Source organism: Erythranthe guttata, chromosome 2 (genome assembly GCF_056151865.1).
Source record: "Erythranthe guttata isolate IM_541 chromosome 2, IM_541, whole genome shotgun sequence".
NCBI classification, from domain to species: domain Eukaryota; kingdom Viridiplantae; phylum Streptophyta; class Magnoliopsida; order Lamiales; family Phrymaceae; genus Erythranthe; species Erythranthe guttata.
The window spans coordinates 6,879,160-6,905,132 of NC_142534.1; the positions used below are offsets into that span (position 1 = coordinate 6,879,160).

Sequence of the window (25,973 nt, forward strand, 5' to 3'; positions counted from 1 at the left end):
TGGTGGACTCCGACCACCTTTTGTATACCACTTCGTTCAGACGGCCAATGGTAAGCATTCTCACACATTCGCTCGACAATGTCTCGAGCGTCTGTGGGAGTTGTTAAGTATATATTTTTATACTTTATCATACCATTTTATTTGAGCTTTTGGTGTGATTTAACGATAATTGGTGCTTAAAAAGTTGATTTATTGTATTTTAGGTATAAATTGAAGAATTGGAAAAGTTTGGGGTCAAAACTGCAATTTTGGAGAAAATATGGGCCAAAAGTGAAATAATCAAAAATGGGACGGCCGTGCCAAATTTACACCTAAAAATGGGACGGCCGTGCCAAATGCAGAAATTGGGCAGAAGGTTTCGGCGATTCTCGCGCGGCCGTGTGAGAATTGCACTGATTTTCGCGCGGCCGTGCCAACACACGCTGGAGACAATTTTGGACTTTTAATCACACAAGGAAACCTAAAATCATCTACCAAGTTGGGACATCTATTTAAGCCCAAACCAAACACGAATTAGAGGACTTTTTTGGAACACAATCTTGGAGGAAGAGGAGCGCGAAGAACGAAGATCGACGAAGACTCAAGCATAGTTTTTCTTATTTATTTTTTTATTCTATTTTGTTTATCATAAGAATTACGAGTAGCTAAGTTTTTAATCTAGGATTTTATTTGAACCCTATGTGGGGATGGTAAACCCGTTTTCTTGAGATTATGCAATTATGATTTTATGATTATTTCTTCTACTTGTTATGATTGTTAGTGCATGAACTTGATCAATTTATGTGCTTTATCTGTGATTATTGGGATTGACTCGACATAGCTATTTTGATAATTAGACGGTAAGTATAAGAACCTTCGAGTAGTTTTCACCGGATGAGTGTGTCAATTGCATGTGGTGTCGTAGACATACAGATATCACCTTAGGTAGCCATTTACGAGACTTGTTAGTTAATGCTTTATTCATAATTTGTTTGCATAGACATATAGTGAACCGTTTATGAATAATAGACTCATAATACACGCGACAGCGGGTTATGAGTAAATTAGTGTCTCGGGTTAATAATCATGAATCATATATTTCATAATTGAGGGGTTTTGGGTGAGCAATTCTTGCATAGGGGGAAGATAAAATCCTAGGTCCGTTATATTTATATTTTCTCGTGTTTATTTGCTTTCATAATTAGTTTAATTGTTTAATTGATTTAATTTGACAACTTTGCGTAGGCTGGATAAAAATCATAATTGTTAGAATTTGGTACTTAGGATTAGATAATTTGAGTATTCCCTGTGGGATCGACATCCGACTCTCACGAGTCCACTTTTACTACTTGTTTGCAATACGTGCACTTGCGTGTTAGGTATTTAGCCCCAACAAGTTTTTGGCGCCGTTGCCGGGGAGTACGGCTAAATTATCTATTTATTCTAATATCAAATTTGAGCAATTTTTCTTACTTCAGCCATTTAATTTTAATTTTTATTTTTATTTTTAATTTTTAATTTTTGTTGTTTTTGTTTCATGTCTGGTTACAATGTTCGGGCACCTCAAACGGGATATGAATGGCTTCCATCTGACGAATACCTCCAAAACACCTATGATATGCCTCCGTTTTGTTCAGCATGTGGCGGAAATCATTATTCCGATCAATGTTGGGGATCACCAACAGCGACGAATTTCGACGAAATTACCAACGGAGGTCATTGGAACACTTACGCCAACAAGACATACGAGCAAAGCTTTCAAGACCAAGATTTGAATGAGTTTCAACATAGAGAGCCACAATTTGATGATTTTCAAAATTATTATCCAATGCAACAGCAACAGACCACTGATGAACAAGTTGATTTGGTATCCCTCATTGTCGAATTCATGAGGTCCACTCAAGCATCATTTCAAAACATGGAGATACAACTGGAAGAGATGACGCTCAAATTAAAATCTGAATCTCTTGAAAATATTCCAGACGAAATCGGCAATGGTTATATCAAAGAAAATTCGGGTGAAGCCTGCGGTGAGAAAAATCTTCTATGTCCGGAAAATAGTGTCGATGTGAGAGAAATAGAAATTACGAAGACACTTGAGCATGATGAATCTGAGAAGGCAATCGAGCTAAACCACGAAGATGCCTCAGAACAAGAGAAGAAGGATATGGATGTAATGATTGAAGATATTCCAGTTGTGGACTTTGTCGTTGATCTAAATGTGGATTTGAAGGCATCAATAGTGGTTGATGAGAAGACTAATATTTTTGAGGTGGAGGTTATACGTGGACTGGAGATTTTTGTATACCGATTTGAGGGAGCGAGTGATGAAGATCCCATCTTGGCTTCGTACCGATTGATTACAACCAAAAAAGACTACAAGCTAAGGTGGACCGTGACATATTGCAGTGCTATCCATGCCTTGGTTGCAATTGAAGTGATAGAGCTCATGGATAGATGCGCAATCTACAAGGCTTTGGATTGGACATAACAATTTCAAGAAGCAAAGTCTGGCTGAAGACTTAAAATTTAGCGCTTCTCGGGAGGCAACCCGAGCTTTACTGTTTTTCAAATTTTTCTTTAATTTTATGTTTTATTTTTATTTTCATAGGCATGCATTCTAATTAATTTACTTGATTTCTTATTTTTAAGGTCGGAATTGCGATCGGGACGGTCATCCGAGAGACATAGAGGGCATCTTCGCAAGAGGATCCGACTAAATCAGGTGTTTTCTATCCTTAAACTTTGTGCTAATTTCGTTGAGGGCAACGAAAATTTTAAGTTTGGGGGTGAAAAAACATGTTTTTTTGTGCTTATTTGTTTTAGTTTGCATGCATTAGGTTTTATTTATTTTTATTGCTTTTATCGTTTTTTTTCGATAAAAAAAAATAAATAAAAAAAAATAATTGCTTGAGTCGAATGCTTCGATGAATCATGATGATGAAAGATGGTTGATGTTTAATGATGAAATTGCTTGCTTTATCTTGATTGTGATTGAATTTTGGTGAGCTTTTGATTCAAAGTGTCGTAGGAAGGAGTCATTGTTAGGAATCACGAATTATGCCTTGCTTTGGTTGAAAGTTTTGTGTTTTAAAACGTGGAATTAATTTATGCTATATCATATGCTATTCGGTTTTAGAACTTGCCTTAGGAATTTACAAAAGTGAAATATTAAATTGTTGAGCAATTTGGGAAGTGATTTGGGCCATCTTTGAACCGTTTGAGCCTTTCAAGCCTACCTTTAAATTTTTATCATTCGAACCTTGATTGAGCCTTGGAGAAACGGTGATCTTTCTTTTAGCCAATGTGTATAAGGTAGAATAAATGGAGATTCTTGAAAAAATTACCCTTTGGAGTTCGGTTGGAAAATTTTATAAGGTCCTTCTTCTTCCTCTACCAAAAAAAAAAAAAAAAAAAAAAAAGAAAAAAAAAAAAAAAAAAGAGAAAGAGAAAAAAAAAATAAAGAAGAGAAGAAAAAAGAGAAAGAAGAAGAAGAAACTAGAAGGGAGATGAAAGGACTAGTTGTTGAATTTTTGTTTGAAAGCTCGATCCATTGTCTTAAGAGCAAAAGTGGAGACTTTTGAACTCTTAAAAATCGAGTTTATTAAAAGTCCTTGGAGGTGAATTCATTGTTTCAAACGCTTATCTTTCAAAATTTGGCGTAATCACCTCAATTCAAGAAGCATAGCCACCTATACCCATATCTCCTACCTCGAACCAAAAAGCCCAACATTTGAAAGCCAAAAAGTCCCAATGATCCCAATAGCTCAATTATTTGATACTAGCCGAGTAAAGAAATTTGGTGAGTCTTTGGAGTTGAATATTATTATGTAAGTATAAATTTTCTCCAATTTTAATGTACAAATATGGGATACTTGAAGCGATAGCATGGTTTGTGGTTTTTAGCAATGGTGAGTGAATACGTATCTTTGAATTACGAGCTTGTAAATTTTTGAGAATTGTCATGATAATTGCAAGTTCTGAAAAAATGAAAGTTGACCATTAATCTATGTAATGAGAGGCATTTGTTGAGAGTGTTGCTGTGAAAGTTTAGTTTTTGCTTGAGGACAAACAAAAGATCAAGTTTGGGGGTGTGTTAAGTATATATTTTTATACTTTATCATACCTTTTTATTTGAGCTTTTGGTGTGATTTAACGATAATTGGTGCTTAAAAAGTTGATTTATTGTATTTTAGGTATAAATTGAAGAATTGGAAAAGTTTGGGGTCAAAACTGCAATTTTGGAGAAAATATGGGCCAAAAGTGAAATAATCAAAAATCTGAAGAAATTGGCACGGCACGGCCGTCCCAAATTTACACCTAAAAATGGGACGGCCGTGCCAAATGCAGAAATTGGGCAGAAGGTTTCGGCGATTCTCGCGCGGCCGTGTGAGAATTGCACTGATTTTCGCGCGGCCGTGCCAACACACGCTGGAGACAATTTTGGACTTTTAATCACACAAGGAAACCTAAAATCATCTACCAAGTTGGGACATCTATTTAAGCCCAAACCAAACACGAATTAGAGGACTTTTTTGGAACACAATCTTGGAGGAAGAGGAGCGCGAAGAACGAAGATCGACGAAGACTCAAGCATAGTTTTTCTTATTTATTTTTTTTATTCTATTTTGTTTATCATAAGAATTACGAGTAGCTAAGTTTTTAATCTAGGATTTTATTTGAACCCTATGTGGGGATGGTAAACCCGTTTTCTTGAGATTATGCAATTATGATTTTATGATTATTTCTTCTACTTGTTATGATTGTTAGTGCATGAACTTGATCAATTTATGTGCTTTATCTGTGATTATTGGGATTGACTCGACATAGCTATTTTGATAATTAGACGGTAAGTATAAGAACCTTCGAGTAGTTTTCACCGGATGAGTGTGTCAATTGCATGTGGTGTCGTAGACATACAGATATCACCTTAGGTAGCCATTTACGAGACTTGTTAGTTAATGCTTTATTCATAATTTGTTTGCATAGACATATAGTGAACCGTTTATGAATAATAGACTCATAATACACGCGACAGGGTTATGAGTAAATTAGTGTCTCGGGTTAATAATCATGAATCATATATTTCATAATTGAGGGGTTTTGGGTGAGCAATTCTTGCATAGGGGGAAGATAAAATCCTAGGTCCGTTATATTTATATTTTCTCGTGTTTATTTGCTTTCATAATTAGTTTAATTGTTTAATTGATTTAATTTGACAACTTTGCGTAGGCTGGATAAAAATCATAATTGTTAGAATTTGGTACTTAGGATTAGATAATTTGAGTATTCCCTGTGGGATCGACATCCGACTCTCACGAGTCCACTTTTACTACTTGTTTGCGATACGTGCACTTGCGTGTTAGGTATTTAGCCCGGTCATCGTCCTCTCGAAGTCCACGCTTGTGCTCCCCCCAGACGGGCCTCACCAGTGTGGTGGCTGCCGCTCGTGCAACTTCTTCTACAGCTGCGGTGGAGGTCGATGCTCCGTCAAAACGAGGCCGTGGTGGGAATGGTCGTGGCTCGACGACGTCGTCCGTCCTACACTGGAGTGCTGCTGCCACTCGTTCGGTTTGTGGCCCTCGAACTGATAATTAGGCGACCTGCTTTGATAGGGTCGCTAATTGTGCTGAAACTGCGGCTAAAGGATCGAGTTGGTGGAATCCGACCACCTTTTGTATACCACTTCGTTCAGACGGCCAATGGTAAGCATTCTCACACATTCGCTCGACAATGTCTCGAGCGTCTGTGGGAGTCTTGTTTTGCAATGATCCACCTGAGGCAGCATCGACTAGAGATCGGGCAGGTTGATCGAGCCCATTGTAGAACAACTCCATTTGATCCCACGGGTTGAATCCGTGTTGAGGGCATTGTCGTAATAAGTCCTTGAATCTCTCCCAAGCCTCGTGCATCGGCTCTTGGCTCATCTGTCTGAAGTTTCCTACATCTCTTCGTAGTTGTGCGGTCTTTGAGGGTGGAAAGAATCGTACCAGAAAGGCTTGTGATAATTCTTCCCAACAGGTGAGTGATCCTGGATTAAGACTCAGAAGCCAACTCTTTGCTTTGTCTCTGACAGAAAATGAGAATAGCTTCAATCGAATGGCATCATCAGAAACACCGTTAACTTTGATCGTGTCACAAATCTTCAAGAAATTGGCAAGATGGAGATTCGGATCCACAGTGGCTGCTCCGGAGAATTGGTTCGCCATGACCATGTTGATTAGTCACGTCTTTAGCTCGAAGTTGTTTGCGGCTATCGTCGGTTTCCTGATTCCTGAATTGTTCTCATTCACAGCTGGAGTTCGGTATTCTCGCATTGTTCGCTCGGGTGGCAGGTTCGGTCTTGGCTGCTTGTGATCTCGTCCTGGCTCTCGATCGTAATCAAAGGCCAAGTGCTCTGGATTTCCTTGATCGTCGGCCATTGGTTCACTTTGTTGGTTGCGCGCGGCCCTTCGTCTACGAAATGTCCTTTCAATCTCGGGATCGTACGGTATGATTTCCAAATTTCGACGCCTGGGCATAAACAAAGTGATCGGTCAAAATCAAGGTGAAAATCGGAAATAAAGCAGGTAAATAGCTAAAGTAATAGTTAGATAATTGGTAACACTATCAACAAAGATAAAATCAAATTGGTCCCCGGCAACGGCGCCAAAAACTTGATACGCGTTTTCCTCACGTATAAATTACCGCAAGTATACAGTATCGCATTTTGCAGAACAGTGGTTCTGGATATCGATCCACATGGACCTTGTAGATTCACATGCTGAGTAGTGTAATTATATTATCGTTATATTATCTAGCCGATCGTAAATATAAGGAATGGTGGGAAACCCTAATTTAAAAGCATGCAAGATCGTAAACATGCAAATATAGAATATACGTAAATAAAGTAACGACAACTCAACGCGGGGGGACTTCGATTTAAAGGGGACTTCTAGGGCCAAATCCACCTATGCATAATCAACAACGATCTACAAATCCGTTATCTAATGCCACATTCCTATTCGTTAACCCAAACGCTAATGTACTCTAATCCCCGTCTCCAGTGTAGTTAGAGTCTACCCACAGGTCCGACGTCTCCGTTCAGAACCTGCTATTAAGAGAGCATTTAGGTCAAGTCCTTAAGGGCTACCCGAAGTGCATCACGTCTCCGTTTCCACACCCCGAGCTATGTTTTCCTAACTTCAAACAAGAAATCCTCTCTCGAGTTCATTCCTATTTAATATCAATCCGAGAGCTAATCAAACAATCAGAAGCATTTAATACAGGAAAACATAAACGAAATCAAAACACGACAAATAGAAAACAAAAATGCCAATCGAAATCAATATATACAAGGCTTCATTACCCTAGAAGAAAATGTTCTTAGTTCATAACAAACATAGAGTCAAAAGAATGTACAAAGGAATTGAAGAACAAAACGTAAAGAAATTGCGTAAGAAAACCCAAGTCGAAACCCCCGTTGATGATTCCCGCGAAGAACTGTCGAATACCGTAAAAAGTCCAAGAAGAATGAAGAATGAAAGGATCTTTCAATTTATAGTGAAATGCAAAGCTTCCTCAATAAGCTTTGCAAAACAAAATATCTTTCTCAAAAGGCGTTCCCATATCGCGATCCGGGTTGTTTGGATCGCGATCTGGCAGCCTCAGGGAACTGCCCACCGCCATGCCAGATCGCGATCCAAGAATGTGTATCGCGATCTGGATCTTGACCCATTTCAGCTCTGTCAGACCCCCCAGATCGCAATCCGACGTTCTGGATCGCGATCTGGATCTTCAATCATTTCAGCTCTGTAAGCATCCCCAGATCGCGATACGGAATGCTGGATCGCGATCTGGGTCTTGATCCATTTTCGTTCTGTGACAACCCCCAGATCGCGATCCAAAGATGTCAGATCGCGATCTGGGTCTTCTTGGCCCCAAAATTGGCTTGAAAATTCGGTTTCGCTTTCAAATGGCTTCGACTCGGCAAAAATACCTAATAAAACCCTGAAATAGAAATAAAACAAGAAACGCAATAATATATACAAATAAAGCCGAAACTCGGACGAACGAAGACCAAAACTCGGAGATTTGATAAGTAAAACTCGTGCAAAACGAACACTTATCACCGGCTCATCCAGCGCAAGAACCGAATCAACTCATTTACACCCTGATCATGGTCGAGAACGCGACAAAACTAGGGGAAGTAGGCTAGTTCGATTTTTCACCATGCCCAAGCAATTAGAGCGTGTAGTTCGCCATGATTATTTAATTCCCACCTTTCGTGACGAACTAGGGGGGGTAGGCTGGTTCGATTTTTTCACCACGCCCAAGCACATAGAGCGATTAGTTCACCGCAACTAGTTACTTATCACCTCTCGTGACGAACTAGGGGGGGGTAAGTTGGTTCGTTTTTTGACCACGCCCAAGCGATTAGATCGTCGCACTAGTTACTTCGCACCTCTCACGACGAACTAGAGGGAGTGGGCTGGTTCGATTATTTCATCACGCCCAAACAATTAGAACGATTAGTTCGCCATGACTAATTACTTCGCACCTCTCGTGTCAAACTAGGGGGAATAGGGATGGCTAGGATAGATAGAATTAAGGTAGAAACACCTGCATTTTTTTCTCTTTTTTCTCTCTTAAGAAAACTACGTCTCGCCTTCACGAAGACGTAGTAAGGGGAGTAGGTGATCTTAGCTAAATTTGAAAGCGCCCGTATATCTCATAAGCTCAATTATTGGAACATTTTTTGAAGTATATGATGGAAATTTTGAGTGTCAGACTCAATTTTGGTTGATTATTTAAGTGGATTAAATTTAGTTTCTCAGAATTAATTTTAATGAATGAGAAATTAATAAAATTACTTAATATTATATATATGGAAAATAAAGAAGTGAAATGCCACATTGAAAAATATGGAGGTGTGTAAGCACATATTAAATTGAATAGGTGTGTAATTAATGAGAAAAGGTGTGATACCTTTTCATGAAATTATTTTCCTAAGAGTTGTGACTTGTGGTCATAACCTTTGAAAATCTATAAATAGATTCCCAAATCCACCATTTGATTTATTAATTATCCACATAGAATTCAATAAATTAATTGAATTCACTTCTCGTCATAGCATATCATTGCATATTGTTGCATTTATCAAGTTCATTTCTTCGTGTCTTATAAAGTCTTGACGGCCGTTCTGTTCACCGTGTTCCAATAATTGTAGTGCTACTTTGTTGGAACTGAAACAGTCGTTGTATCTTCGAAGATAATTGCCATAAATCGAAAGCACTGTACGGGGCAAATTTGTCTTAAGGAGAAAGAACCGAATTCTTGCCTCGATTACATTTTTCTTGTCAAACTTCTATCCAAAAATTTTTGTTCCCATTTCAAAATACACACACCCAAATAAAAATCTTAAGAAAAATTTTTAGTTGTATTTTGAAGATGGAGAAGAAGATATTCTGCCCAAAATCCAAGAAGTTACAAAATCAAATTGGAGGAAAATGTCATTTTCGGAAAGAACACAACGTGTCTATGTTCCAGACCATTTTCGGAGGTGATACAGTCAGAATCTGTAGAAGTACCATTTCACAAAAGTTGCAGAAAAATCCAGTTGGATTTCCAGAACATGTTAACTCATCCCAATCAGAGGTCATATGGATGAGTTATGATGAAAACACGAAAGGCTACCAGAACTGCCAACGCACCTTTTCATGAATAATGCAACAGTTCGTGAAGCGATGCAACCCTAGCGTACCAACACGTCTCTAACACTTTATGGTGAACGAAATTTTGGTGAAAGAAGACAGAATCGAGGAATAATGATGGAATCATACCCTATGATGAGGTATTATATTATTCTTGATTGATGAATATTATTTAATATTTTCATGGTTCCATTGTAGGTACAATTTTATACAGCACATACTTCGACTTGGAGGCTTAATTTGATCATGATCCAATCTGAATATAGAAAAGCGTAAAAGATGAAAGTTGTAGGAAATTTCGTTGGCTATTCGGATCATATTGAATCAACAAAATTGGACATCAGATGCTAAAGATATGATTAAGTTTATCCGTGCTGCCAAAACTACCAATGCATTCCTATGCGAGAATTTCAAATTTGTATCAGAAGTTTGAAATGACAAATTTATAATTATTTCGGGTACGCCTTTTTATTTATAAAATTCTAACTCATGCAATTAAGTGATAATATTATATGATAGATAATATGGTATTATATGAGATCGAAACATGGTTATAGAGTTATGGCGTAATAATATTGTACTATATGTTATAATTGGCATGATAACTTTATTAATGACAGCATGATAAACCTTGAATGCTCGAAGCATGTAAAATTACTAAGAGCGCTATTAAATGTTTGATTCCTAGGGATAAATGGATTACTCTTGATATATGCATGAGACTTTGTTGAAATTCGTATGCATAATTTATATTAAATTAGTGCATAATATTATGAGGTGTCAGTATTGTCACTCACTTGAGATAACATATAATAATATTTTTTATGATATGTTATATTAGTTATATGATGTCTATGTCATGACTACATAGAATTAGAAGCATATAACATATGTCTGTTGAAGCACAATTTTTATGAATTGGAAATTATGTTGTAGTACGTGATTAAATTATATGAATATTTATGCTATGAATATAAATATTTTTCAGCATAAATAATGATGTTTAATCGGATAATGGTTTATTGAATGCACGAATGGATTATTTATTCCATCTTAATTTTGAAATGCTTATGTACATATAAGTATTGTGTACGCATAAATTATATGATGCATGTGAATATTTTGAATTATGATTACGTGCATATATGCATATATGCTTATAAGCTAATGATTAGTTCCAAATGTTATGTTATATCATAAAATAATTCATGCTATTTGTGATATTATTGAAATCAAGTTGATGCACTTTTATCTTTAAAATGATAATTTCGTATGTGTGTGCAATTAGAGGCATATAATATTTGAAATTGATATACAGTCGAAACTCAAGAAGCTCAATTTCTAAAGGAACATTTGAGCAGTTGTTATCTAAAAAACATCGAAGATGATCGATCTATTGGATCGTTTTGACTTTTGGATATTGTATTCATAAGACATAAGTATACCTTATGATTGAATGAAATCGAATTTTATGATGTTGAACATCTGATCCATTTGTATACAATAATGGTTGTTTTCTTCAGGAAAATGTGAAACGATCTCTATATGAGAGATTATTTTGGACGGTTGCACTGTTGGATCAATATTTCTGTATTGTGAACGGTAGGAGTGTCTAAACTCTAGATTTGAATTGTGTACAAACTATCACAATTTGATAAGAACTTTCTTGATTTGAGTATCTTGAGAAGTTTCTTATAGTGTGTTCTATTAAGACAAAATAAACACAATGTGTATAAATTTAAATCACATTAGTGATTTAAAAGATTGTACAATTCATGAGAAAAGTATTTTTTATTTTTGTGGTATTTATACCAAAATTTTATCACGTATCTTTGTTAAGTAACAAAGATGAGGCCTTAGAAGCATTTAAATGAGAATGACCATGGTATATGAATAAAAATTGTTATTCAAAGTGATTGACGTGGATGATATGGAGTCTTTTTTGACAAGTTTTGTACTTATCAAATCGCTAGTCCTTATCAACCACAGTTGAAAGGATTGAGAAATGAAATACTTGAACTCTTAATGAGTAACAAAGCCATGTTGATAATTCTAGAGTAAGCTAGAATTTGTGGGGGAGATTATGGCTCACCACTTTCTCAATACTTTACCACATAAAGGTTTTGGACCATAGAAACGTGGGGTTGTTTTGACTAAGGTAAATGTACCAAAGTTGAACAAGTTCAAAGAGCCCAAGAATGTTGAAATGCATATTTATTGAATATGCGAATTACGATAGTGCACAAGACAGCCATTCTTGATGCAAATAAATTAAATATGTTTGGAAAATTGGATTTTGACCCAAGTTTGACAAACAATTTTAGTGGATTCCATTTGATAAGTTATGCAATAAAAATCTATATTATGACTAGATAAATTTAGTGTGTTTAATTTCTGAAACTCGACTTGGGGTGAATGGGAAATTAATGTATATGGAGGTGAAAAGTCACTATCCCACATTGACAATGAGCTACATTTAAAGCACTTCATTAAGTGTAAACGGTTAACTAAGGATATATCTCTCTATGAGATCAAGTGGTAATTTATAAAGTGATAAATAACCAAACGCTAAATAAAAGAGAGATAAGAAATCAACAGTTTGATTTTGATTTTCTAATTTATGAGTTAGAAAATGAACCTCGAGCAACTAATGAAGTGTTGTCCACTTGGGGGTTAATTGTCTTTGAGACAAAGGAAAAATTAGTGAAATTCGTATAGTATGAACTTAAATAAGTTCTAAAGCAATTGCATCATATTTGATAAGAATTTGTTATCAAATGATTTTAAACTTGACGAGTTTGAAAAGTACGTGTGCGATATATGCACATAAGAGTATTTATTTATATATTGAAGGATAATCTTGTAGTTCATTAAATAAAAAAATTAGTAGGATGGGTAAAAAAAATAAGTAATTGGATAAATTAGCACTAATATTTTGGTTTTGGAACTTTTTGCATACAAAAATAATTGTTGGGACTTTTTAGTGATATGAGCTTTTAAGTAGGACTTGTTTGTATTTTTTCTCTTACCTTTAGTAGAGTGCCCGTCCCTTCCCCTAAATTTCTTTTTCCCTTCTTTTTCTTTTTTCCCCAAAATGATCTTTTTCAGAATATTTTGCCTCTGTTGCGGCCGTTCCAGCCCGTTCCGGCCGCGACAGGACCGTTCTATGGCAACGTCTCGCTCGTCCCGCCGTTATCCTGTTGTTTCGGCATGTCGGTGAGCAAAAATCATTTTGGTTAGGGATTCCGGAACGGAGGGCACCGTTCCCGTTCCTTTCCGAACGTTCTGGCAAACCCTGATCAGTGATCACCACGGCCACCACCATCACCACCGCCTCCAACAACCACCACGCCGCTACCATCAGTAACAACCCCTTTTCCAGCAAACTTTGGAGGTGGTCCAAAAAGGCAACATCGCGCCGCTACCATTATGTAATATTTACTCGACTAACTAAACAACACTACAAGCTATTTCATAAATAAGTATAAATAAATATAATTATTAAGGCCCCGTTTGGTTGGCAAGATAAGATCAGTCAAGATAAGATTATGTAGTCTAATGAAACCGAATAATTTTATTGGAGCTCGCAAAATCCAACAAAAAAACACAATAGAACGCAAGATAAGGCAAGAAAATGCATGACTATATAATTTTGGCGGGTCGACCCGGGAATTTATTGGGGATACCAAACATCAAATTAATCCAACTATTTAGTTAATCTCAACTTATCTCGGCAACAAAACAAGGCCTACATGAAATAAAATCCGAACTTTTTGATTAGTATAATATTATGAATGATCAAATAAAAGTATTTGAATCCCTACACTCAAGAAAATTTCAATATATAAGTCGTATAATAATTAAATCAAAGCGGCGGATACATGTAAGGTCATTTTTTTTTATTAGTTCAAGACCTCCAACATAAAAATATTAATTTACCCTTAATGAAATTAAAAAAAAATACAGAATATTAAAAAATAAAAAAGAAAAAAAAAAATCGGCATTACAACGCCAATTTTTACTTACAAAGTCGACGTTGTATCGCCGATTTGGCTAACAAAAATCGGCATTATGACGCCGATTTTCGTTTACAAAATCGGTCTGGGTAAAGCGATTTGGCAAACCAATGAAAACAAACAAAAAAACCAATTTCGATCTCAATTTTTTTTTTTTTCCAAAATCGGCTAAAACATTGCAACCCAACAAGAAATAAGCATAGATTAATGTTCATCCACGCATATTTATGAAGAATCGATGCTCGGTTATGTTTTCGAATTTACAAACAACAGTTTAGTAAAAAGGACTCACTTGTTGAACTGGTGGTGGTGCGGTGGTGGCTCGCTAGTCGTCGCCGGCGTGGTGAAAGTCTCGCTGGTCTGGGTTGCGGCGGTCTGGTGGCGGCAGTCGTGCAGCAGTTCGCGAGTTTTTCTTTTTCTATTTTTCTTTTTTAATTTTTTGGTCTTGAACAAATTAAAAATAGGGTTTTGTTTGTATTTATGTATTATTTGTGGATGAGGGTATATTCGTCCTCTTTGGTCTTCATGTAATAAAATTAGATTAATTTACGGGATTGAACTAATAAACCCCTTAATGTGAGTTTGAACTAATAAAAAAATGGGTTTGCTTATATCTGCCGCCTTAAATCAATTATCAAGAATAGTGACTTTTGAAAGAAATTATGGAATTCCTCTTAAATGACCCTACTGATGTCATAAATAACATCGTTTTATATTTTTATTAACAGTCAATTTTTTTTTTTTAGATAAAAAGAGCTATTTCTATACTACATGAGGTGATGTTACACTTGGTGAATTTTTATCATTAATCCACTTATACTAATATGGATGTGTGTGTTTGTGTACTTATGAAAAGTATAGATCTACCTAGTGTAGCATAGTATATAGGGATAATTAGTAAAAACCTCCAATTCATTTACTTATATCAAGGTGGATATAGTCTCATTTTCATTATTAGTGAGAACCCCCTTAATTATTTAATTAAATTAATATTAATACAATTATTAAGTGTTATACTTATATTATCCTTAATTTTCCAAATCTTATATTTACAAACCCTAGCCATATTTGCTGCAACAAACCGCCGTTGTCAAATCCCCACAAACCGCCGTTCTCAAATCCCCATCACCTCTTCACTTCTTTTCTGCAACCGAAACTCACTCGGCTCGATGGCGGCGGCGGTGAAGATGACGAAGGCGGCGCTACATCTCAACAATGACAAGGAAGACCTTTTTCTCTTCTTTCTCGAATTGGGAATCCGACAGATGTGGGGCAAGGAGAGGACGAAGCCGGCTCCAGATCTCGACAACGACAAGGCGCCGCCGCCGAATTTAGGACGAACAGCGGCCTTCCGGTCCCCCCCCCCCCCCCTCCTTTCTGAGGGGTGAGCAGATGTACAGGTATTTTTTTTTTTTTTTTTATGTTCTTTCGATTTTTGGAGGAATTTTGGAAGCATTCCTGAAATCCTCCTCGGAAGACCGCATCCACCACCGTTGTAATGGAATAGATTGACCTTGAGGAGGAGGTATTGTTTGGGAGGTTGGTTTGTTGAAATTGTGTTCGTGTTACTAAAAAAGATATAGTTATTTTCTTTACGATTGTAGTTGGTTTCAATAATAGTTGTTTTTGTTGAAATTTTGGTGTGTTTTTTTGCTTTTGCTTTTGTGGATTTCAATAATTTCTAGTTGATTCAATAAAGTTGTTTTCGTATAGCAATATAGTTGTTTTTGCACAACAATATTATTGTTTTCATTACTTTTTAGTTGGTTTGAATAAATAGTTGTTATGGAGATGTTTTAATTAAATAATTAGTTAATCTTACAATGGAAATAATATAATATATAATTAATGTAATAAATTGTGAAACTTATGTATCATTGTTTTTTAATACCAATTGTTTTAATAATAGTCGTTTTAATAATAGTCGTTTTATTGGCATATAGTAGCTTTAACTGAAAACTAAAATAATATAGAAAAGGAATATTTAAAGAAAAATATTAAAAAAAAAAAAAAAACATGTTAAAACCGAAATGTTAAAACATGTGCTTTGCCAGTTAGATTTTGAGGGGTAAATTCGTCCCTTCACTTGCATCTTTAATATTAAACAAATAAATATTAAAAAAAAAAAAAAGAAAAAAAAAAGAAAAGAAAAAAGAATAAATAAATAAAGGAAAAAGAAGCTGTCATCCTTCCCTGCAAACCACTTCCGAATCCTCCAAGAAACGAGTCAGCCCGGATTCGAGGTTGTAGAGCAAAATCGACGAACAACACAGCAAAATTGGCTAACAATTGAGCAAAATCAATGAACAATTGAGCAAAATCGACGAACAATTGAGCAAAATCGATGAACAATTGAGCAAAATCGACGAACAATTGAGCGAACAAATGAAATTGAGAGAAGAAAAAGGCGTACTCTTGAGCTCATCGAGCCAGCGAGGAACACTGTCGAAAGTTGACCTTCGGGTGATGTCGTAGACGACGAGTGCGCCGAACGCGCCGCGGTAGTAGGCGGAAGTTTATCCTTGAACAACCTCCGGTTTATGGCGGCGAAGATTTGCTCCGCCTCCATCGCCGCCGTCCTCACAATCCCTGGCTGCAGTCATCTCAGACTCTACATGATGGCGGCGGATTTTGACTATTGAAATTTTAGTTGGGATGGGATCTTGGCTGGGCCTTGGGATAATGGGATGGGTTGGGTTCTGGGAGGGGTGGGTTACAGCTCTTTTTTTTTTTCTTTTTTAAAGCTTTTTTATTTATTAATTTATTTAAATGATTAATTTATATTTAAAATATAGGATGTATGTGAATGGACAAATTTACCCTTGCAAATGTCACGTGCAATGCACATGTTTCAGCATTCCGGTCAAAATTGCCGAAAAAATTAGTTTAGGGAGCACCGTGCAACGAATTAATGAGTTCAAGTAAAAATGTATATTTTTTTTGTTTGGGGGATAAAGTGCAAAACTGCCATTAATTTAGAGGGCAAATTGTTTTTTACTCTAGATGTCGTGGTGTTGATGCAAGGGGTATGTATGTGTGGGTGCATATGTTGGGTGATTTTTAAGGTAAAAAAAAAAAGAATAAAATAAGATTGCGTATGGATGGAGGAATTTGATTTGCGGAAGGGATCTGAAATGGGGGCAACTATATTTCAAATCCCAACTTTTGCTTACTTGAATACTACCAAGTTGAAAACCACAATTGAGTACATATTTATAAGTTTTTTTTCTTACTTTAATACCAAAATAAAAAGAAAAGTACAAAAACACCATTTCATACAAAATATCAATTATATCATTTTTTTTTTTTGAAATTACCTATTTGAAAACAAAAAAAAAAAAGCAAAAGAAAAACATTTCATTCCACCGCTCCAACCCTCCCTCGCCGCCGGACGTCACCGCCGCTCCAACTCTCGCCGCCGCCGGACGCCACCGCCAAACGTCGCCGAACGACGCCGCCGCTGAATCCATTGTTATCAAGCCGCCGCCATCTTCGAATACAAGTAATATTTGTTTTCGATTTTTTTTTCTTTAATATTTATTTAGGATTTGATTGTTTGATATGGTTAATTAGGATTTGGTTGTTTTTGGTAGGAATGATCGTTAATTAGTAATGGGTGCATCTGATTTCAGTCGATTTGAGCATTGATTTCAGATTCGTGGGTCGGTTCTTCATACACAATATTCGACCTGTATATGTCGATTTTTCGAATTTTTCGACAGATTGGTGTCGAAAATTCATCCAAAATCGACATATAGTTGTCGATTGTTTTGAAATCTTTGAATTGAATGTTCAACCAATTTTCGACAGTGTGCTGTCGAATTATCAACCAATTTTCGACAGTTTGCTGTCAAATCATTCTGTGTAATTTTTTTTTTTTTTTTTAATTTATTTATTAACTTTTTTTTCTTTCCTATTTTTATTTGCTTGTGTTTATATTATGTATATTTATTTTTATTTTTGTGTTATTTTGCAGTGGAAGAACCACGTGAACCTCGTATACCTCCGATTGTCTCGAACCGTAAGAAGAGGAAGGAATTATCCGATAAGGGCAACGGCAATGCAATCACGACCAAGAAAAAGACCACGACCAAGAAGAAGTCTGGAGAGGGTTCTTCCTCAACGAATCCGGTGCCGGCTCTTCCCTCGACTGTAGACGTTGGTGATTCGAGCAACGAACCGGTCAGAGATCCCGATTTAGTTGATGGATTGTGTGTGATGGATGTTGTTTGATGGATTCTATTTGATTTACTTGTTTTTTAATTTAGTTTTATATGGAGTTTGATTGTTTTAAATGAAATTATTTTTGATAATTTGAAATTTTAATTTTTTTTGTCTAAAAACACTTAGAATATGTTTTTTATGTCCTACGTCCTCTATCCCCGTCACTCGAACCCGCAATCATTAACACCATTCCAATTCTTTTACATACTTCATGAACCCATGCCAATAAAGCTTCTTTTGTTGGGAATTTTTCTGACGTGGTAAATGAATGGGTGCAATCAATCTACACAAAAGTGGAGAAAATATAAGATAAGTAAATTTGCAACAGGCACAAAATCGACATTTAAGTGTCGAAAACCTCAATTTTCGACACATAAGTGTCGAAAATATGGGCAAATTCGACACTTAAGTGTCGAAAATAGAGGTCATTTTCGACACTTAAGTGTCGAAAATATGGGTCATTTTCGACACTTAGGTGTCGAAAAATGTAGTAAAATTCGACACTTAAGTGTCGAAAATGAATAAAATATCAATTGCCATCAATTTTCGACACATACATGTCGAAAAATAAGCACATTTTCGACCTGTATATGTCGAAAATTGATGACGAGTTTAAAAAAAAAAAAATCAAAATCGATGTTTTAGCTCAAAAAATACATGAATACATACCTTAATAGGTTCTCCTTGGTCGTAAACTACCATTCTATTGTCATTTGACGCCATTTTGCAAGTTGTGTAAGGTTTTGATTTCTTTAGTTTTGAGGTTTTTTAGCAGGGTTTTTGGGTGAGGGAGAAAAGAAGGTGGAGGATGTGAGGGGTTTGTGAGTGATGAGGGAAATGGGTTTTGTAGGATTTTTGATTATTTGGTATTTAAGAAAGAAAAATAGTATTTGTAATATTTTTTTGGTTTTAATTTTCATTAAGGGTATTAAAGTAATTTACAATTAATTATTTATTTTTTACTTTTTTGGTATTCAAGTAAGCAAAAGTTGGGATTTGAACTAGTGATCCCATTTGAAATAGCTCCAATTTAGAGTTATTTGAAGTCCACTTCAATTGCTCAAATAACAATTAAAAATAAGGGATGTGGATTTGAATCCCTAAACCCAAACAAGTTCAAGAGATATTGTTATAATGGATTTGAATTCACTCCTCCATCGAAATGTCCGAAAGAAGATTAAAAGGTTGCCTGAAACGGCGTCGTCGTTTCTAACAGTTCATTCGTCTAAATTTTAAATTTGCTTAGTCCTCATTCACCGATCTAGGGTTTGTTCTCTCAATCTATCAGATGAGGAAATCTCGAAGAAACCCCAAATTGAAGCTACAAATTTTAAAAAATCTGCCGTCGGAGGTCCTGATCGATATAATATCACGACTTCCGACTCGGAGCATCGGAATCTGCAAATGTGTTTGCAAGCCATGGCGAGATCTGCTCCGAACTCGTGAGTTTGCCGATTTCCATCTCTCTAAATCCGTCCCGGGACTGTTTATTGGCCACACCTCGGACCCTGAAGATTTCAAAATTATGGAATTTTTGGATGAACTCGGTCTCGAAAGGCACGATCTTCACTTCAATACAATCACCAAGTTCGACTCCTCCCTGGGATTGCCTGTGCGTAATGAGCTAAAGGGTTCAGCTAATGGCCTGCTTTTGTTCTGTAGAACACTCCCTCAAACCGATGTTCTCTACGTATGCAATCCAATTTCTCGTGAGTATATCGAGCTTCCGAATGACGGGATCGTCTGTTGTTCTTCCTATTCTGGAACTAGCAATTGTGGTTTCGGAGTGAGCAAAGTGAGTGATCAGTATAAGATTGTCAGGATTTTACATGAGATTAAGAAAGGGGGTGATCCCGGTACGCATAGATTGCTTAATATTACGAGGTCTGTCTGTTTCGTTTATGTTCTCGGAACAGGTTTATGGAGAAGCATTGCCCCTCCGACCCCGTTCGTATACCAGAGTTGTTCGACTGGGGTATCTCTTAATGGAACTATTCATTGGTTGGTACAAAATGTAGACGGCTCGCATTGGATTTCTTGCTTTGATATCGAGACGGAATTGTTTAGCACATTTCGTCCTCCTCCTCTTCCGATAAGCAAGAGGTTTCAAAATATACTTCTTTTGAGTCTAGTAGCTTTGGGTGGTTACCTATGTGTATGCGATAACACGGTTGAGGAAATTGATATGTGGTTGATGAAGGAATATGGGGATGATAAATCATGGACAAAAGAATTTGTTGTTAGAAAAAGCCGCGAGTATGTTTGCGATTGTGAGGGGTGTACCGAAGTTGTTTATCCTATCAGAGTTTTCAAAGATGGTGACATTTTGATGGCGTGGTGTGGCATACACATGTTCTACTACTCCAATAAGACTAAAACGACCGCACGAATCGATATGTTTGGAATGGAAGATGAAGATAATGTCGATTTCGATATGAAGGCAATGCTCCATACCTCAAGCTTTCTCTCACTTACAAGTTTTCCGAAGGAGAGTGTAACCACATTCTGATGTTGTGTATTTTTGGAATTTTCAATATGTAGACACTCTTTATGTCTATGTAACTTACCATTCGACATTTTGCAAGTATGTCGGCAACGGCTCTTTTTCGTGCTTTTCTCGAAAACTGCTTGATTTGATTTTTTTTCCCCATGAATTAAAGTCTTTAGTCATAGGTCTGCTCATTATGGTAGCATGTTAACTATATTTGAACTAGTACTATTAAGCACTAGATCATTTTCACCCATGTTTGAGAACAAACAAATTGAAGGGTCAAAGGATATTGCACAAACCAAAGTTCCTTTACTTTTTATTGATATACAGTGATGGATTTATAAAAGAGATATGTTTTAACCATGCCTTCGAACAAAATCAATCAAGCTATTTCTAATCAGGATAAAGCTGGTGTAAAATATTACAACATAATGAATTAATTGATTATATATATGTTATACAGTGTACCATTTTGATTTGTTTAAAAAATAAAATTTATGCAATATTATTTGTTCCTATATTTTAAAGATTCAACATTGTGACGCCTGATTCTGGCTTTTAAGATGATTTTTTGTCGTCAATTTTATCGGGGTCTTTTAAAGGGTCAATCTTTTCCTAAAACAACTCACAATATATATATATATATATATATATATATATATATATATATATATATATATATATATATATATATATATATATATATATATATATATATATATATATATATATATATATGTTGACAACGGCCGCTTGTCGTTGTGTGGCCGGTGTGCGTGGATTATGACGAAGTTGTTATTGTTCTCCAAACACCCCTATACGGAGTCCTGGTGGCAAGAGTGGCAAAGACCCAATTGTTAACAAGTTTTAAATTACAATTGGGTCCTTCATGTGGAAATAAAGAAATTATAATTGAGCCTCAAACTCAGAAAGGCAAAATTACATTTCAGCCCCAAATACCAAAAAAGGGACTTCCCATTTAAGTCCTCAAAAGTGATGGCAATTCCACATACACCCCAAAATGGGGAAAAGAGTTTTGAAGCCAACAAGTGAAGTAAAATTCAAGTACTTCAAGTCTCGTCTCACAAATATTCAACATGTTCTTCGTCGAGACTAGAAGTGGGGGCATTTATTGACATCGATTTTTTGTTAAATTATGAGATTAAATTACAAATTAATAGCCCACATGAATTGGTTATTAATTTGGATCTCGAATCAAAGTCCATAATAAATTTGGACTTTGAATCAAAATCCATAATAAATTTGGATTTTTACAAATATGTTAAATGATTTAACCAAAACATAAGTAATAATTTCTTGTTTTTTGTGTTAATTATTTGGGCCCAAGTCTAGCCCGAATATATTAAGCTGCAAGTGTTCAAGTCTACTGGCCCAAGTTTCAAGTCAAGAAACCCTAAATCGAGCCTATAAAAGGAGGTATCAAACATACACATAAAGGGAAACAAGCATCAAGCAAGGCGTACATCAAACACTCAAAAGTTCTCAAGTCTCGAGCTCTTGCCACGACGAAGAACAACAACCGCTTAGGTTCTACATCTTCATCAAGGCACCATATCCACAAGACCTAGAAATCTCCAAATCGATTTCTAGATATTCATATCTACTTCCCTAAATCAATGGTGAAATCAAGCTCTCAATTCAAGAACAAGCTTCAGCCCTTGGATTAAATCTAGGAGAAGAATCAGAGGAATCAACAAAGATTGTAACCCATTTCGTTTTGATTAAAATATATTTATTTGTTCCTATTTTTTCTTGTCTTGTAATTTATTTTGCAGACATTTAAATTTGAAGTTTACATCGTTGTTTTTAATTATTTATTTATTTATTTTAATTACGTCTACAAAATATTTGTATAGTGTACATAATTTATATATACATTATATATACTAATGGCAAGGCGGCAAGGTACATGCCAACATCAAAAAGCAACATATGAATACGTTCAGAGCTATACTGAAGGAAGGAAAAACATACATGTTATGAAATTTTCTTCGTTAGTTCACACAGTGGGAACACTTGAATCAGTGCAGTTCTATACAAAATTACAAGCATTGGGTCAACCCATCATTCGGTGCAGAAGAAATTCCTAACATAGCTTTGACTTGATGGAGTTTAAACAAATTCATAACATCAACAAAGATGATTGGTTAATAGGTAAAATTGTAATTTTGAGTCTCTTATTTATTTTCACTCGGTTACAGTAAAATCAATTAATTGATTGTTTCTTAGATTTGATTGGGCATATGGTCGAGACAAACACAACAAAGGAGTTAGCCAACAATGGAAGAACCCATAAATTACTTGATGTACTTCTTCAAAACTTGGAGTAAGAGTGATTGTGGTTTTTAATTCATTATAATTGCAACAATTTTATCTAAAGGGATAATTTGACAAAAGCCCCTCATTACACAAGTGTCATTACAATGAGTCCAATTTTATTTTGAATTTTTAAGATAAATCCAAAATAATTTTTATTAATTAAAAAATCTAATCATCACCATTATACCCCTAATTAAGAAATAACGTATCTTTAATTTTGATATTAAAATATTTATACAATATATTTTCCATTAAGGGGTCCTAATAATTAGGGAATTAGTTACCCATCCTACTCCTCGGTGTTCTCTCTCTCTTAGTCTCTCTCTTAGGTGGTTATCTGCACTTTACTTCTGAATTTTCAGATTCCCAATTAAATTGATTTTTGAGATTTGTTGTGCTTGCGTAGGATCCTATAAAGTCTATACATTTAAGTAATTCAAATCCTGTTTGCCACGCATATGATCCTGACGCAAAAGATGGGCATGATCTGCTTATTGGTTTGAACTCGGGAGATGGTATGTTTTTGCTCTTAAAATTAGATTTTGTATTGGAAGAAATGTTGTGATTCACTGTTTTTATTTTATAGATTCTGGTAAAAACCATATGTATGTTTTCTTCCAATATAAAAATCGTCGAAAAATTGAAGAAGTTCGGCTATAAAGACGATATCGATGACGAGAGTGAGGGGTACAAAGGGAGTGATCGAAAAGGGGTCGATTGAGGACATATTCCATGTTGAGGAATGAATATTCCCGAATACACGAGGCGGGTTTTTGGAGAAATCCCTGTTCGGAGACGAAAATGTGAACTTCCCATGGGAGAGTAAAAAAACAACCAATGAAGAGAGAGGGGTAGTGTTGACAGTCGAAAAAACCGTAGTTTGGCTGAGTCGACTCTTAACCCGTAGCGTCTCTCTATTTTCTCCTCTCTCCCTCTTTTCTCCACAACCCACTCCCACATCCACATCCACACTCTCGCAGCCCCATCGGACGACCACATCCACACCCTCGCGGATTTTTATAGTGGTTTTCAATATTTTTACATAAACCACTATAAAAATATGTATAAATAATTCTAGTGGTTTTCAATAATTTTTGTACAAATTTTTATATAACTGTATATACATAGTGGTTTTTATGTTGACATAGTTGTTATACAGAGTGGTTTTCAATTTTACATAATTGTTATACATAGTGGTTTTCATGTTATATAATTATATACATAGTGGTTTTCATGTTATATAATTGTTATATATATAGTGGTTTTCTTGGTTATATAGTTGTTTATGCAGAGTGGTTTTTATTTTTATATAGAGTGGTTTTTATTTAAAAAAACTGGAAATAAAAAATAAATAAATAAACCATTTTTAAAAAAAAAAATCGAAATTAAGAAAAAAAGAAAAACCATGAAAAAACGAAAATAAAAATAAAACCATTCTTAAAAATTAAAATAAAAAACATGAAAAATATAGATAAGAAAAAAAAAATAATTTAAAATAAACAACCGAAAAAAAATAATAATAATATAATTACAAAATTTTATTTTAAATAGAAATAAAGAAAACCATTAAACAAAATAAAAAAGAAAAGGAAAAAAAAAATAATTAACGTAATAAGAGGAATAATTTTAGGAGAAGATTTGAGTGTAGATTATAAGTGTAATTTTGTTTTAAATTAAATAGTTATACTAATTAATAATTAGTGGGGGCATATATGGTTTTTAAGGCTCATTGGATTTATCTCAAATATCATTTATAAATAATGGATTTATCAAGAATTAAAATCCCAATGAAGGGTGTTTGGCATATTGCCCCTTATCTAAAAGCAAATTTTCTAACCAACTTCAACATTTGTCTTTTAATTATATATTGAATGTTTTTTTTCTTTGTTTTTACGTGGGTAGTGGAACATAATTAATTGTGCTTTGTGGAACTCGTATGCTGATAAATTGGATGGGTTCTTCGTCAATCACGACCCACAAAGTCCGGTTATCATTATATTGCAACTTTGCGAAATAAAGAGTTTTAAAGGTAAATATCGTTATTTGGTCCAAGTAGGTTTCGTCTTTACGTCGATATCGTTATTTGGTCCAAGTAGGTTTCGTCTTTACGTCTTACTTATTTTCGTAATAAACATGTCAATATAATACATATTAAATTATATCACAGGTAAAACGAATATTTTTTCTCACTATCACGGATCAAATTTGCTCATAAACCCAAACTTGAAGAATGCTCTTAACTATAGGGACATGTATTCTATGTGTCCTTTCTTTTTCACCAAGTATATATAAAAACTATTTTCAACAAAAATATAAAGGAAAATAAATAAAAGCCAATGTCAATCTCTCTAAATATGGGTCTACATCTTGAAAAGCATGTTTTCTCTCACGGACAACTGCACGTTTATTTGAGGGTTACCAGTCAAAAATGTTTGAAGATACTTATAGTTGACAAAGAAGGAAATACTTCAAAAAATACGACAAATGTTATTTATAAAGAAGTATTTCAAAATTTAAGGTAATTTTTTATTTACAGTTTTTCACATTAGTTCTTATGTAAGCCTTATATTCAACTATGCATAATGTGTTCTTATTGTTTTGCAGAGTGTGAAGATGCAATATTCATTAAAATGAATGCATTTCCATAAAGTTCGAATTGTCACACAACATCAAAGGTTATTGTTTTCCATATATTTGTTTCGTATTTTTTCTTTCAATAATTTTTTTGGTGTTATTTAAACTCATATATGATGCTATTAGGAATTGTTAATCTGTAATAATGTCTTGGGTACTGGTGAAGTGCACGCATTTTCTGAGCGGTAAAGTGCGATTTTTAAGTGTTTTTTTATATGAAAACGTTTAAGTGTAAAGTAGCAAATGTGCATTCTATTTGTGACAATTTGTGGTTTATTATTCTGATTTAATAATTGTGTTGTTGTTGTGTCATTTCATTGAAATATGTAACCCCGTGCAACGCACGGGTTCGGTTACTAGTACTAATTAAATGCTTAATATATATCCTAACCCTAAACACACGACCTTATATATATTATAAATATACTAATCTAATTAATTAATAATAAACTATTAACTAAACTAATAATTAAATAATATATCGTATCACAAGCGTTATATCACCATACGGGTAGTTTCGTGTGAAAATTTTATCAAATGAGGTGAAGCTAATGTTTTTTGAGCGTGGATGTAGCATCAAATACATTTTCCCACAAC

The 25,973-nt window shown here is 35.1% G+C and overlaps 2 protein-coding genes across 2 annotated transcripts; one reads left to right on the forward strand and one right to left on the reverse strand.

Moving 5' to 3' along the window:
* Positions 1-5,573: 5,573 nt before the first annotated feature.
* Positions 5,574-6,188, reverse strand: LOC148772220 (uncharacterized). The gene has a single exon (XM_088814940.1). The coding sequence runs from the start codon at positions 6,186-6,188 to the stop codon at positions 5,574-5,576; it is 615 nt and encodes a 204-aa protein (XP_088671066.1).
* Positions 6,189-19,196: 13,008 nt separating this feature from the next.
* LOC148772221 (putative F-box protein At3g52320) lies at positions 19,197-20,480 on the forward strand. Its single transcript, XM_088814909.1, has one exon. It carries the CDS (start codon positions 19,200-19,202, stop codon positions 20,418-20,420), a length of 1,221 nt encoding a protein of 406 aa, XP_088671035.1. The 5' UTR covers positions 19,197-19,199; the 3' UTR covers positions 20,421-20,480.
* Positions 20,481-25,973: the final 5,493 nt, after the last annotated feature.